Below are 14908 nucleotides of genomic sequence, written 5' to 3'. Positions count from 1 at the left end.
TTCCTACAAATGTTTCCCTCTTTCATCCTAGTTGATGGCTCATTTAATATATGCAGTAATGTAATGGTACCATTGTTGATTTTCAGCTCTAATCAAATTGATGCTCCACTTGTTCTATCCATTATGTGCTCTCTCCTCAGCAATGTAGTTTTCCAAATCAATACTGCACCCCACCCCCCCCCCCCCCCCCCCACCCCCTCCCCACCGCACCTCACTTCACTTCTAAAACTTTCTTATCTTCAGCAAACAACTCATCTCCAGGTAACCTTTCCGTAGCATTAGATATGGCTGACCCCAGCAACATATTTCTCAGCTCAATGGGGCATTTCTCAATTGATTAGCTGATATTAGTCTCAGCTCACTATTTTCTTCCAGTTCCAGCTTTGGTGGCTCCCTAAATGATAATACCTTGGTTGATTTTTCTTTATCTGCATGCTGTCCCTTAACAATATCATGGAGTCAAGTTTCGCGCGTTCATGACGCATCCTGCCCATATCTCCAACACTTCTGTGTTTCTGACTTTCAGCCCAACAATATTTTCTGATAAATATTGAGATGACCAAAGGTATTGACTTTGGCTCCTGCCACAAATCCTTTATATTTTCTGGGAATTTCAGCCATAACAGTATTTTTCAACCTGAGGTTGACAATTTAAATCCTTGTTCTTAAGATAAAGTTTTGACTATTTTCACCTGTATAACATCAGCTCATCTTAACTCACCAGCCCTCACTGCATTCCCATCTCCAGACTCAAATATGACCACGATTTTAGATATGGTCACCCTCACTCCCTTTTTTGATTTGTTGGAGTAGGCTGGTTTAGAGGTCAGGCCAGCTAACCTGGGAAGAACTCAGGTGACTGCCCACTGTTAAGGGGCTGGGCAGAAGCCTTGTAACAGGGGTGCGACATACTGTACAAAAATTACAACAAAGTTAAAAATAGAACCCTAAGCCCCATTCACTCCCCTTACCCTATACATGTCCTTTGCTGTTTTCACATGGCCCAATCACTGCCTATGCCCATCAACTTCCTATGCTCAACTACTACTTGCATGCACCATTTTTTCTACATTCAACTGTAACAACTCACCTAGTATCTAAAAGGACACACTTATGCTGGAGGAAAAACTGTTCTATTGCTTAAAATTCAATATTGCAAGCTACACTTTGTAAAAAATATTCATTCACACCAACATATTTTGGAACCATCTTGACAGATTCAACATGTTTGGACTGTCTTTAACAGGTCTGCACAATCCTCGACAATCCTGAACGAGGTTTCACAATTCCAAAGAGTTTATACACTTATTCCACACAAGGTGGTTGGGAAGTTAAGGAAAAGTTAAAAACGAGGGGAGTAGTATTGATAAAACAATTTTTTGGTGATATCATATTTTAATCCAGTTTTCCAATCATTTCAAAAACAAAAGCTGTCGAAAAAAGCTACCCTTCCCTTAGTTCCCTTTCCTAAAAAGATATTAATGAACCCTTTCTCATTGGCAGAATAAGACTTAAAATAGTGTGCTCTTTGGTTCCTCAACATGCAAGCTTATACATATTCCATTCTACACTAAACTTCAATCTTCATACATACTGGACCAATTGAGATTTGAAGTTCCCGAAAGTGGCTGTACTGTCCTTGTTGCTTTACCTGTAACTTTCTGAATAACAGTTGGATTGCAAGAAGGATGTAACTAGTTCATTGAATAGAATCCCTACAGTGTGGAAACCGGCCCTTCAGCTCAACAAGCCCGCACCAACACTCTGAAGAGTAACCCACCAGCCTCATTCTCCTACCCTATTACTCTACATTTACCCCTGACTAATGCACCTAACCTACACATCCCTGAATACCATGGGCAATTTAGCATGGCCAATTCATCTAACTTGCACATCTTTGGATTGTGGGAGGAAATAGGAGCACCCGGAGGGACAGAAAGTACTTTAGCCAAATTTGTAGATCACACTAAACAGTGGGAAAGTAAGTTGCAATGAACAAATAATAAATGCACAAATGGAAATGCATTGATTAGGTGAATAGGCCAAAATTTGGCAGACATAGTTAAATGTGGATAAGTATGAGGTCATCTGTTTTGGTTGGACAAATAGCAAGGCAGCTTAATATCTAAATGGAGTGAAACCCTGGAACACTTCGGTACATCTGACTGCTTTTGTGCACAAATTGCAAAAAAACTAGTAGATAGATATTAAGGCAGACAAATGAAATTTTTAGCATATATTGCTAAAGGAACAGAATATAAAGTTGGGAAGTGTTGCTGCTACGGTACAAAGCATTAGCGAGAGCGTAGAATTTTGGTCTCCTGAGGGTGAACGTGGGTGTATTGGAGACAGTTCAGGGGAAGCTTGTAAGATAGATTCCAGCGATAAGGAATTTGTCTGATGAAGAGAGATTGAACAGTTTAGGGCTCTATTCTCTGGAGCTTAGAAGAATAAAAGGAGATTTAATTGAGGTATACAAGAGGCAAAAAGGGTCTGAATCTAGATACAGAAAGAATGTTTCCTCGTGTGGAGCAATTTAGAATAAGAGATCAATTTTAGAATAAAGGTAGCAGATTTAAAGCAGAGTTGAGGAGAAATTACTCCTCTCAAAGGATCCTGAATCTGTGCAATTCACTATGCCAGAGCGTGGTGGATGCTATGACAGAGTAAATTTGAGGAGGACAGAGACATTTAATTAATGAGTAGAAGTGTTATGGAGATCTGGCAGGAAAGTGGAGTTGAGGCCAAGGTGAGATCATATCAAATGGCGAAGCAGGCTTGAGGATGAATTGCCACTCCTGCTCCTTGTTCTTGAGAACAAGCTTGACAGCTGAATAGTATTTTTCTACTCCCAGTTAATATGAAGATTGAATAAGTTAGTAAGTCTGATAATTTTGAAGGAACCTAAATTACAATTTAAAAACTAGGAATCAATTTGCCAAAGTTTGTAAAAATTGAAAATAATATGTTTGACATGAAGTGTCAGTTTAGTGATAATGGAATTAATATGAAACAGCATGACTGCAATAGTAAACCTGCAAGAGACAGACCCCAAGCAACTTTACATAGGACTTTTGACATATATCTGTTGACATTTTCTGGACAAGTAATGACTTAACTGAGTATTTTAGGGCTTCAATAAAATGAATATAAAACACTTACTATAACTTATTTTCCTCTGCTGAGTAGCATCAATAACTGTGAAAAGTTTTGATACATCAAGCTTATTTACTCCCAAAGCAGTCTTCAGAATGCAGGCCAGGTCGTCTTCTGTTATAGTTTGATCAATTGACTCATACATCTATTAAAGAAATATAAAAGTGTTCCAAAATTACATATCTGAAGTTATACCCAATACATGAGAACAAAATACAATTGTAATGCTGCTGTGGAGTGCTTAAATATACTCAACTAAACACAAAGGTGATTTACTATGTTACTACCAATGCTATAGGTAACCTAACTTGAAAGAAACAATTTCCCTAAATTCCTCAAGCAATTATAACAATTTTACATAAGGCTTTTTTAAAATATATATTCTATTCCATTCTGCATCTGAATAAGAATTTATTTACACAAATGGAAAAATGGAAAGTAATGATCTTGATTACGCACGATACTTAGCATCAAACCAAATGTAAGCTTAGATGTTATATTTTAAATATCCCTTAAAAATACAAGCAGCAGAAAGCTAGTTAAAGAAGGGAAATGCCACTTCTTGTTCATTTATTGCTAGAAATTAATACAGGGTACATAAAATAGATATTGGGCAAAACAAATGAGGCAGCTATAAATGGAAAATGTTCAAAACAGAGTTAAACTCAACCGGAAATTGGAAGAATTAATAGACATTCAACTTAGAAAGAAATTAAATTTCTAGTAAAATAGTTAAGTAAATTGTAATGGACACATCAGGTCTTTCAAGGTTATAAAATTATTTTGTATACGAAGTTAAGCTCGTTTATACTTTACTGACCTACTGTCCCATAATTACTCCTTAAGAATTTTGACATCCTTGCATTGTTATATTAATCTCACTGGTATGTTCTGAAGCTCATTTAAAATTGTTGATGTCGTAATGGAACTTAAGGAATCGCTGCATCAGTGTGATCTCAAGAGTTGGTATGATATTCTAATTGTTTTTAATTCACAATATTGTAATAGATTAAAATTTAAAATGATCAACTGGATTTTTAAGTCTGCAAAGACATATCCAGAACACCACCGAGTTCACCATCCATAATATAATCCATTTACCATTTTTCTCACACTAATTGATTTTGCCTAAGTGCTGAAGACTGGAAATCATAAATGATGATGGAAGTGCAAAGCTTTAAGCTTGAACAGGCTTGATATTCAACATTCTCAACTACAGCAGTGATCAATAAAATGGAAGGAACCAAGCATATCTGTAATATTTTATCACACCCTCAGGACAATCCAACTATATTGAATTACTTTGGAAATTTGAGGAGGGTATACTAGCCTAGACACTGAAGGAATTTCCATTCTTCAAGCACTGCAAATGGAGCATTGATTTGTGTAAGAGTCTGCTAGATACAGTCTACTTAACAATCAATCACAACCCCAATGTCACATTTGACAGATACTCAATCCTGGATACGGATTCACTTTCAGAGAATAATGCCTGTAACATTGTGCTAAACTGTACTGTGGACAAAATTGTAGAATAGAAGGCAGTAAAAGCCCTGTTCAAATCATTTGGTCTGCGTCATTTCATAACTGAAATTAAAAACTAACCCAATGGCGGATGATGTAACCATTATTGGTTGTTGGCAAAAACTCACCTGGTTTATAATTCCTTTAGAGAAGGAAATCTGTCAACCTTTCCTGGTCTGGACTACATGAGACTTCAGACCCATGTAATGTGGTTGACTCAACTGCTTTCTGAAATGGCTTTGACAGCCTTTTAGTTCAAGGACAATTAGGGATGGACAACAAATACTAGCAATACTCTCATTTCATAAAAGAATAAAGAGGTAAAAAAGGGACTCTTTCATTTTGGATATTTGTAATCTTCCCTTAGTTTTTATGGAAATAAAAAAAATAAAAATAAAAAACGTAATAGTACTGCTGTTGAACAGTCAAAATTGAAAATAATTTAGAATTATATGAAAAATGGAATAGCTTACAGAAAGTGGAAGAACTATTTAATTTGGTTAAAACGTGACATAAGGCAATCAGCAAAAAAAATCAACCAAAATTGCTTTGAGTGTTTAAAAAAGGTATAGGGTGCTTGGTTAAGACACAGCAAGGTCTGATGTGAGCAATTAAACTGAAAAAACAACTTGACTGCTCGGAAAGATTCAATCTATGGAATGATACTGGTTACCATTAATGAAAAGCACATGCATCATGTGAAAAACAGAACTGGAATCATTGATGCAAATTAGCAACATTAAAATGAGCAACTGCAACAATGCTTAATGCAGCAATAAAAAGGTCTTGTATTGACCTCTAACACTGTATCCTGACTTGTTGAACCACAGCTAAACATCCTGGACTCAAAGAAAGAAGGTTTCTATCACAACCAAATCCACAAAGGAAAGGCAATTAAATCAAAGCAGGAAGGAAAATTGGTATAAAATACAAAACTAAAAAAAGCACAACAAAAAAGAATAATGTTTAGTCCTTAATTAAAATGCTTTTTTGTGCTTAGAAGTATGATTGATTCAAACTGAACATATCATCCACAGAACCAGAATTCCCAATCGAAAATAACCCGAGCCCTCTGATGTTATGAGGAAATATTATACAAATTAGGCCTATCTTGACTAGAATTTAGATAGTTAACGGCGATCTGATGGAAGTCTTCAAGAAGCATTTAATCTTGCCATATTAACTACTTAAATAACTTTTGCCCAGTTGAGAAACAGAATGCTTCAAAATCTTGCTTATAAAAGCAAGTGGGTACCTGGTGACTTGTGATTTCTGCTTAGAGACTGCGTGACAACATCACTTTAAATGGGGCTGCTGCAACTGCAGCAGTTGCTCTATGGTGAATGGGCATGGTGTCTCCTTGGATTCTCCAGTCACACAGTTGAGTAACCACTATGCATCAGCTTCAGAACATCAGGTTGCTCATTATTGGACAGGTTCAAGGAGCGTTCTCTCACAGGTAGTTCTTCCAGGCAGGCTCAGGTAGTACTGTAGGCAGGGGCAGCTCTAGCTCAGAATTATAACGTGAGCACAGAGGGAGTTACAACCAACCTCTGGCTGAGGGGTACAATTTTAACACAGAGAAACACAGTCAGCTTGTGGCTGTAAGAAACAGTGAATCATTTTTAACAGTTGGGGTTGTAGCAGCCTCCTGGCTGCTAAAAGAGACAGATTGCTAATTGGCTAAAGAGCAAGGGATGCTGAATACATTGGCCAAGTAAAACTCCAAAATGACATTTGCATAACATAAAAGGCAGTTAATCTGGACAGCTATACCAACTACTTATCTACCAAACAAAGGAGGGCTGAGACAGAAAGACACCAGGTCCTACTACACAAAGAAACAGGTAACATGGCATCTGAATGATTAACTCTTGTTTCAAGCTATTAAGTGTTTCTCCCTGATCAGCCAGAACCAGAGAAAGTTCCAGAAAACCATCTTAAAAAAGGTATAAAATATGGGTTCACCTGCAAACTGCTCTTGGGAATCATCTGAGACGACCAGCCTGGAAAGAGGCAGAGACCAGCTGACCATCCAGAGATCGAGAAGCAGCTGTGCAGAGACTGAGCCAAAGCCAGAGCCACAGAGAGTGACTGCATAAATTTGTAATTTTGTTCCTAATAAAGTGGGAAGTTTTGCTTTCGCTAGCAGCTTGCATTCATATTGATTTAATCACTCTGGTGTTGTGCGACACCTGGATAAATTCATTCATGACATTCTGCTCCGAGTTGTCTGCAACATGTTTAAAGAGGAACCAGACAACTGAGTGATGGAGAGGGGACGACTTCTGGTTAGGAGTGAATCTTCAGACTTCAGTGCAGCTCTCTGCGAATAAGGGAGTGCCTGCACAAAAATAAGCCGAACAATGTCCTGAGTTATTGTGTTACACCAATGTCAGCTTCTGGACAGGGTTTGCAGTCACAAGGTCTGGGTGGCAATCACAACCTGATATCCCTAAAGGTTATAGCTGCTTTTTCTTTTGAAAAGAAAGACAGTGGTCATTTTAAGCAGTTTTAAATGGAATTTCACAGTTCTCTACTCATATGTTCACGCAGGACATCACTGATGCAATGTTATTCAGATCTTACCTATCATTTTCTTCTCCCTTGATTTGGTCAGTCAGGTAATAAGGGTATTAAGCTTCTCAGCCACCTCTGGCTTCCTGCAGATACGGGGTGCAATGAAGAGCACCCACATAGAATTGAAAGCACTATTGCCAACTAGCAATGCTCACGAAAAAGATTCGTTTCCATAAATTTTCAACTCATTTGTGACCACAACCACCAGATTTTGCAGGTCTGAGCTAGGTACCCTGGGAGCTGCTACACTCTATATACTAGGGCACTCACAATTGCTAGCCTCTTTCAGGTCTTTGGCACATGAAAGAATGCGTAGTGAGTGATAAGCATATGATCTCTTGACGTCTAATGACACCTCAAAGAAGAAAGATGCAATACAGTCTTCTCTTCATACAGGCAAAAAATAGTTGGGGTTAATCTTTGACAGAGTTTATTGTGTAAGACCTGTGGAACATCAGGCTTGATGGTCAACTAGTATGTTCTTGCCTGGTGCTGCCTTAGTTACATTGTTCCTGCACACTATATCACAAGCATAAATATTAAACTTAAATTACTCAAAATGGAATTATGCTACAATGTATTTAATTGTTATAATGAAAATCTTAATTAAAAAGTTTGTTTGCAGACTAAAATTGAGACTTTTGCTACATTTCAAGAGACTATGTTTAAGGTACATATTTTGCCCCAAGCACCAGGTGCACGCACTAAAAGTTATTTTAGTTAGTTTCATGGAAACTGTGCAGAAAGCAACTTTTAATTGCAAGCCCAAACAAAACTAACAAGTATCTACTTGAAAGATACTTACCCTAAATGCCAACTTAATTGTTTCATGCGTTTTAGATGGTCTTGATACTACTGATAAGGCAATCACATACTCTCTGATATCAATTGTTCCATTTTCATTCTGAAAGTAGGAATAATTAAGTTCAGTAAACTGCAACAAAAATCTACAAATCTACTGAGAACAAACACTGACTAAATATTTCACTGTGACTAAATACTTCAGCAATGTACTTCAAAATAGCATTGATTACATTTATTACATCTAAAATGTTTTAGAGTTTATTTTACTGTCATGAAGATTTTCTTCCAAGGTGACAGCAGAGGGTGCTGCATACTACAGAAGCCTATCTTGTGAAAAGTCTCAGAAACCAACATATCTACACAATAACCACAAACCATGCTTACTCCAAGATCCTTTCGAAAGCGATATAACATATGAATATATTGACAACTTATATTGATTCACAGTAATTTTTGTAAAGAGTCTTGCTTTTTTTAAAACTATTTGAATCTGACATATGACCCAGTATACTCAATGACCACAGCTATTTAAACTATTTATTTTTCCAACTACTTCTAACCAGTTGCAATTAATCACTGCACCAACTTTTTTCTGATTACAGTAATGACAAAAATTGTTTGCTTGGGTTTTCTCTTGTATCCAGCTTATCGCTACTCTCACTCACTAACTGAAGCTGTACAGCAGTGTTAGAGTACTCAAGGGAAAATCATAATTCACTACAGACAGCAAAACGTGTTCGCTCACAAATATTCTGATCCTAAGTAGATTATCTTCTTGTCAGTCAATGAATCTCAACTTGCATGGCATACATAATTTATTTGAACTGGAGGGAATGCTGTGAACTTTAAAATACTGACCACAGCCTTATAGCCAATCTGTCAGGAAACTGGACACGCGATACATTGATTTGATTTGGTTTGGTTTGGTTTGTGTGGAGGGAGGAAATGACGACTGAAGAGAACTTGATTCTAACACTTTATAGCAAAGATCACCTTGACCCTGAATAGTCAGAGGCTGGATGGGTGCACTATGGGATCTTTCAAGTCCTGACACCAGCAGCCCACTGGGAATTGGCCAAATTTGAATGTTCAATGGGCAATGTTCTGCTCTCTAGGACCCTCTAAGTTTTTAGATCTGATTTTGAGTGGGAGACTTCAGATGGTTCCAACTTACAGAAAATGATAAGTGGGAAAAAAATCTTGTCTAACACCTGGGCAAATGTACAACTGCTATAACCTATATTCCCCTGACCCAATTATCCACCTCTTCACACGTTTATCTTATGCTGAATATTCCCTCAGCATCCTTAACTCTTCAAATTTCTAACATGCTGTCTGCACTTCCTTGCCAACTCAACTTTAACCATATCCCCTCACACCTTGCTCTTACCCAGCTTATACACACTACTCCATCATCTCATCCACCTTAAGCCCCTCACCACATTGCAACCTTTCACACTCAACTTCCCTTGAGAGGGTTTCAAACAGCTTTGGACGTTTAAACAAGATGGCGGCAGTTAATGCCATAAAAATAGCGCATGGTTTGTTTTTCTCACAATCCAGTGCTGAAGCAACATTATTAGGGTCAATTTCTGGTAAGGCCGGAGTTGGGGATTCCTGGTCAGAACTGTGGAGCTCCATTTTAGTAGAGAAAAGTCGCAGCAGAGTAGCTGCTCAATGGTGATAGCCACTCTCTGGGAGAGTAGGGCCTATATTCTGTTATTGACTTATTAGTGGAAGTTTTTCATGACCTGATTGTTCAGGGAAGATGAATAGTAACTCAAATTACTGCATGTCATTCTACTGACATTTGATCAGACATTTTTCTAATGACGTATTTGTAACTAGCTTCCAACAAACACAGAAGGGAAATCCAAGTGTGATTCAACCGCTGCCTTTTTACCTCTGAGAAAGAGACTTGCCATTTCAACAGAGCTCATAGATTTTAACAACCTTGGTCCAAATTTGAAAGAGAGGAATTCAAGAGGGGAAGTGGATAACTGCTTATGATATCAAGACAATATGTAGTATCAAGAACCCTATCAAAACTGGAATCAACAGGAATTAAGGGCAAAAGGCTCCACTAGCTGGAATCATACCTTGCACAAAGGATGACAATTTGGGTTATGGGAGCTCAGCCAAAGGATATCACTGCATGAGGTCCTCAGGATAGCTTCCTGGACCTAACTAAATCCAGAGGTAGGTTTGTCTGATGTTTATATAATATTCAGCACCATTTGCTACTGCACTCATGCTGAAGCAATCCTTGTCTAAGTGCAGCAAGACCTGGATAATATTCATGCTCTTGCTGATCGATGGCAGTAACATTTGCATCATGTAAGTGCACAGTAATGACCATAAAATGATCACCCCTTTAAATTTAATCATATACAATCGCAGAAGCTTCAATATCAGCATCCTAGGGTTAATACCAACCAAAAGCTGAATTGGAGCAACCATATAAAAAGACAAAAGCAAACCAGAGACTGGGAATTCTGCACTAACTTATCTCTGGACTTCTTGAAGCTAATCCAAATTCTAAAGGGAGTGCAGCCTCAACAACACACCAACAATGGCAGCTTGACACCATCCAGAACACAGCAGCCCATCTGACTAACATCTTATCTAACACTATCCACATTCACTCCTTCCAACATCAACACAAAATGGCAGCAATAACTCACCATCTACAAGACACACTGAAATAACTCACCATCTACAAGACACACTGAAATAACTCACCATCTACAAGACACACTGAAATAACTCACCATCTACAAGACACACTGCAATAACTCACCATCTACAAGACACACTGCAATAACTCACCAAGGCTCCTTAAGTAGCATCTTCCAAACAAAAGTCTCCACCAGCAAGGAGGACAGGGGCAACAGATGCATGGGAACATCACCATTTGTAAGTTTCCTTCCAAGGCATCCCACCATCCTCTACTGCCATTCCTTTACTGTCCTGGTATAAAACTCCTGCAATTCTCTCCCAACTACACTTGTTTGTAGCTAGGTCGCATGGACTGCTGCAGTTCAATGTAGCGCAGCTAAACCTTTAGGGCAATTACGAATGGACAATGTTAGCCTAGCCAGTGATGCCCATAAAAGAAAAAAAGTAGCTTGACATGTGGAGAAATATTGGCTGCACAACTTGAGTAGTAGATCTATCTTTGAAAGATAACAATGAAACTTTTATGAATTGTGGAAGCAGCAAAACTGATCTCTCTATAAAGTTAGGAAGCAAACTCCATTGTACCTCTCAGTTTGTTCTTCACTAATAAACAAATTATAAACCATAGGGAAAATGTAGATGGTTGACATAAGTCAGAATCATAGAATGAAATAGCACAGAAGACGACCAATTCAGTCATTTGTGCTTCTGTTGGCTCTTCGATAGAGCCATTTCTTCCATTAGATTAGTCCTTTGGGATCAAGGATGACTTTCTTCCACTCAAGTTTAGGATCCTGAGGGAACTAATCATCCAATGCTGGATCCACATACCCTATCACAGGTGCGGGAAAGTGATGCTTGGTAGGTTTTTAATGCAGTCCTGTTTTTTGCATTTGTCCTCAACCTGGGCCTGGAAGCAATCCTCAAAACACTAGATCTCTTTATAGATGTTTCTATTCCAGTTTGAGCAGTCTTGGGCAACAGATTTCCACAACTTGGTGGGGATATTGCACTTTTTCAGAGAGGCTTTGACAACATCCTTGAAACATTATTCATACCCTCTTAGTAACAGCTTGCTATGGTAAAGCTTGGAGTGGAGATCTTATTTTGGATCTACTGGGTTAGGCATACAATAAAATGGCTCACTTATACATTTGACTGACTAAGCAGTGTTTTGGTGCTGGGGATCTTATTTTTTTCATCATAAGAAAAACCAGCTCAGCCTCTCCACTCTGCGCAAATATGTAATTCAAATCACTGGCATCATTCTAGTGAAATTCTTCTGCATCCTAATTCCTTTGAACAGCAAAGGAATTAAGACATATGATGAGAAGGCAGGTAAGTGGAGCTGAGGTCACAAAAAGATCAGTCATGATCTTATTGAATGGCGGAGCAGGCTCGAAGGACCAGATAGCCTACTCTTGCTCCTTGTTCTTATGTTTATGTCTTGAATACTTAAAATGCAAGATCTCAAGTTTGACAGTGCATCAGCTGATGACTAACAAAAGTTAGTTTCTTTTTAAATAGCCTTCTCAATTTGTCCTGAATATTCTATGTAGATTCATCCTCAGGCTCAGTTTCCCACAACCCCTTTAGAACTGTTGCAATGTGAACCATGTACATCGCTTCATTCTTCCCTCTAAAATCTTAATTCTGTATTCAATCAAAACTTTTTGATACATTAGAAAGAGCAGTGGTGCTAATGCAGACTTTGTGGGGGGAATATTAGATTAGATTACTTCTGGGCTACACTGTATATTTTTTTCTAATCTTAAAAGCAACTGCTAACACCTACTCATACATACCTCCCCACATCATTTGAGTTTTCTTCCATGTCAGTGTCTTTAACCCATCGGGTGTAATTTTTCCTAATCTGTCAAAATGCTATTTGAAAATATGTACATGCATCATCAATTAGACTAGCCACATCAACACTTAATTCAAAGTAGTTTATCAGATTAGCCAAACACACTTTGCCTTTAACAAATCGGAGCTGCCTTTCGTTTTTTTACTATACTTTTCCAGTTGATAATTAGATATGGTCTTAACGGTTCCCCAGCATCACCCTTGACTACTCTGTGATCATCAGGTTGGTCTCTCACCTGTTTTGTTTTTTTTGCGAGACAGAATGCAAAACTTGCAATTCTTTCATCCTGACATCAACCAGGTAGCTACAGAAGAGTTATAAAAGGCTATGGCACAAGCCTTCATAATTTGCACCCTCATTACTCCCAGTATTTCAGGATAACTGGATGACATTTTTCCATTCAGAGGAGCCAATCTTTTAATTACAGCCTCTATTTTAATTCTATCAAATATCAATTCTTCCTCATACTTTATTGTCACTGCTCTTGAAAAGTGAGATGGTTTCTGAAGCATTCAGTCTGCTTCAAGATAATCTTTTGTGGTTGCTAAATCGGTCCACCTTTCATGATGACGCTCTAAGTTTTCATGTTTTGATTTTTGGGCTCCATTTTAAAATTAGGTGCTAATACATTCCCAATTTCTGCATTCCATTTCATTTAATAAACTTCCATATTTTTCCATATTAATTTTGCCATATCTACTGTATTATTAACTTTGCAATAGCCATAGAGATCTATTTTCTGTCTCATTTTAATGCTTAGTTATCTTGTGTGTTCAAGTTTTGGATACTTGTTTCATGGTAATGCCCTATCTCTTAACCAGTCCCAACTGCACCTGTTTGAAAGCCTCCCATTATTACATTACTCTTATGCCCAATGTTTGATTTTAATTCATTCGGGTCAATTCCTTTTTATACCACTGTAGCCAGCCTTCTCCATAAGTATTCCAAGACTCATGACATCCTGATGACTGGTACCCAATATTTTACATTATTTTTGTTTTCACTAGGCTATTTATGATCCTTTGCGGTAACTGATTTGTTTTTATTTGCTCCCCCTTTGCAGATTCTTCAGTACTACCAAAATGAGAGACATTGGATCATGAGACAAAAATGGATGGCTAGTGGAAGATGGCATTATACCAGCTAAAATTGGTATCGCTTATATCCTCACGTCTGGGAGGAACTGCAAGTGAATTTGTAGAAATTCCAAATTTTGATTGTGACCTCAAACCCAATGCCATAGATTATTTATAGGAAAACAAATAAGAAGCGATGACCTAGAAACACACCCCCAGGATGACAGTATAGTCAATGTAGCCTGTTAGACTGACAGCTGTTAACACTGGAATGTTTTTTCCTATGTGATTTTTATGTTCGTGCAGTGACATCTACCAATAGAACGCTGTTAGGTAAACTGGAGTTAATGCATAACTGAACTCAGACACAGCCAGTGACAGTAACATGTAGCTGTTTTGACCAGCTTGCCTCTACAGTGAACATATTTCCTGTGGGCCAGTTAGAATCAGCATCCTTCAAATGGGAGTAGAATGCTAAATTGCCCTCTTTCCATGGTCATTAAGCAGTATCCTTGATTAGTAAAGGCAGGAGTCAGGAAAACATGATGAAATAAATATTCAGTTTTTCATAAAAATAATATATTTAATAGTCATACAGATGTACACCATGGAGACAGAGCATTCAGTTCAACTCGTCCAGGCTAACCAGATATCCACATTTAAATCATCATCCTGTCTACCTGTGACTTCACTTTCAAAGAACTATGAACCTGCACCCAAGGTCTTTGTTCAGCAGCATTCTCCAGGACTCTACCATTAAGTGTACAATTCCTGCCCTGATAAATGCAACAGTTCTCATTTATTCAAATTAAACTCCATTTATCACTCCTTGGCCCATTGGCCAATCTGAACAAGATCCCATTGGACTTGGAGATAACCTTCTTCCATGTCCACAGTATCATCAATTTTGACTTCACCTGCACACATACTAACCATTCCTATATTCACTTCCAAATAATTTATGTTAATGTCAAAAGAGCAGTAGACCCAGCAGCAATCCTTGCGAGACATTGCTGGTCACAGACCTCCAGTCTGAAAAACAATCCTCCATCACCACCCTTTGTCTCCTACCTTCACACCAATTTTGTATCCAAATTGCTAGCTCACCCTAGATTCCAAATGATCTAACCTTGCTAACCAGTCTACCATGCAGAACCTTGTCAAGCTCCTTGCTCAAGTTCATATAGACTATTCACTACCGTACCTTCATCACTCTTCTTTG

At 38.1% G+C, this 14908-nt stretch overlaps 1 protein-coding gene across 4 annotated transcripts in view; it reads right to left on the bottom strand.

The window, feature by feature from the left end:
• Nucleotides 1–14908, bottom strand: part of LOC122549735 (lysophosphatidylcholine acyltransferase 1-like) — a 159081-nt gene that overhangs the window by 6437 nt on the left and 137736 nt on the right. For 3 of the 4 annotated variants that reach the window (XR_015757163.1, XM_087987021.1, XM_087987022.1), the window contains 2 exons: nt 8066–8164; nt 3163–3301 (listed from right to left, as the gene is read on the bottom strand). Coding sequence is in view for 2 of the 4 variants with exons in the window: in XM_087987021.1 (XP_087843147.1) it covers nt 3163–3301; nt 8066–8164 (238 nt within the window). In the remaining 2 variants the exon portion in view is untranslated. Of the gene's footprint in view, nt 1–3162; nt 3302–6648; nt 7025–8065; nt 8165–14908 lie in introns of those variants that run through there. The other variant, XR_015757164.1, reaches the window with a different exon arrangement.

Source organism: Chiloscyllium plagiosum, unplaced genomic scaffold, assembly GCF_037043375.1.
Source record: "Chiloscyllium plagiosum isolate Xiang-an unplaced genomic scaffold, Cpla_swu_hap1 HiC_scaffold_5, whole genome shotgun sequence".
NCBI lineage: Eukaryota > Metazoa > Chordata > Chondrichthyes > Orectolobiformes > Hemiscylliidae > Chiloscyllium > Chiloscyllium plagiosum.
The sequence above is the reverse complement of the archived record's forward strand: the minus strand, read 5'-3'. Positions and strand labels throughout refer to the sequence as shown.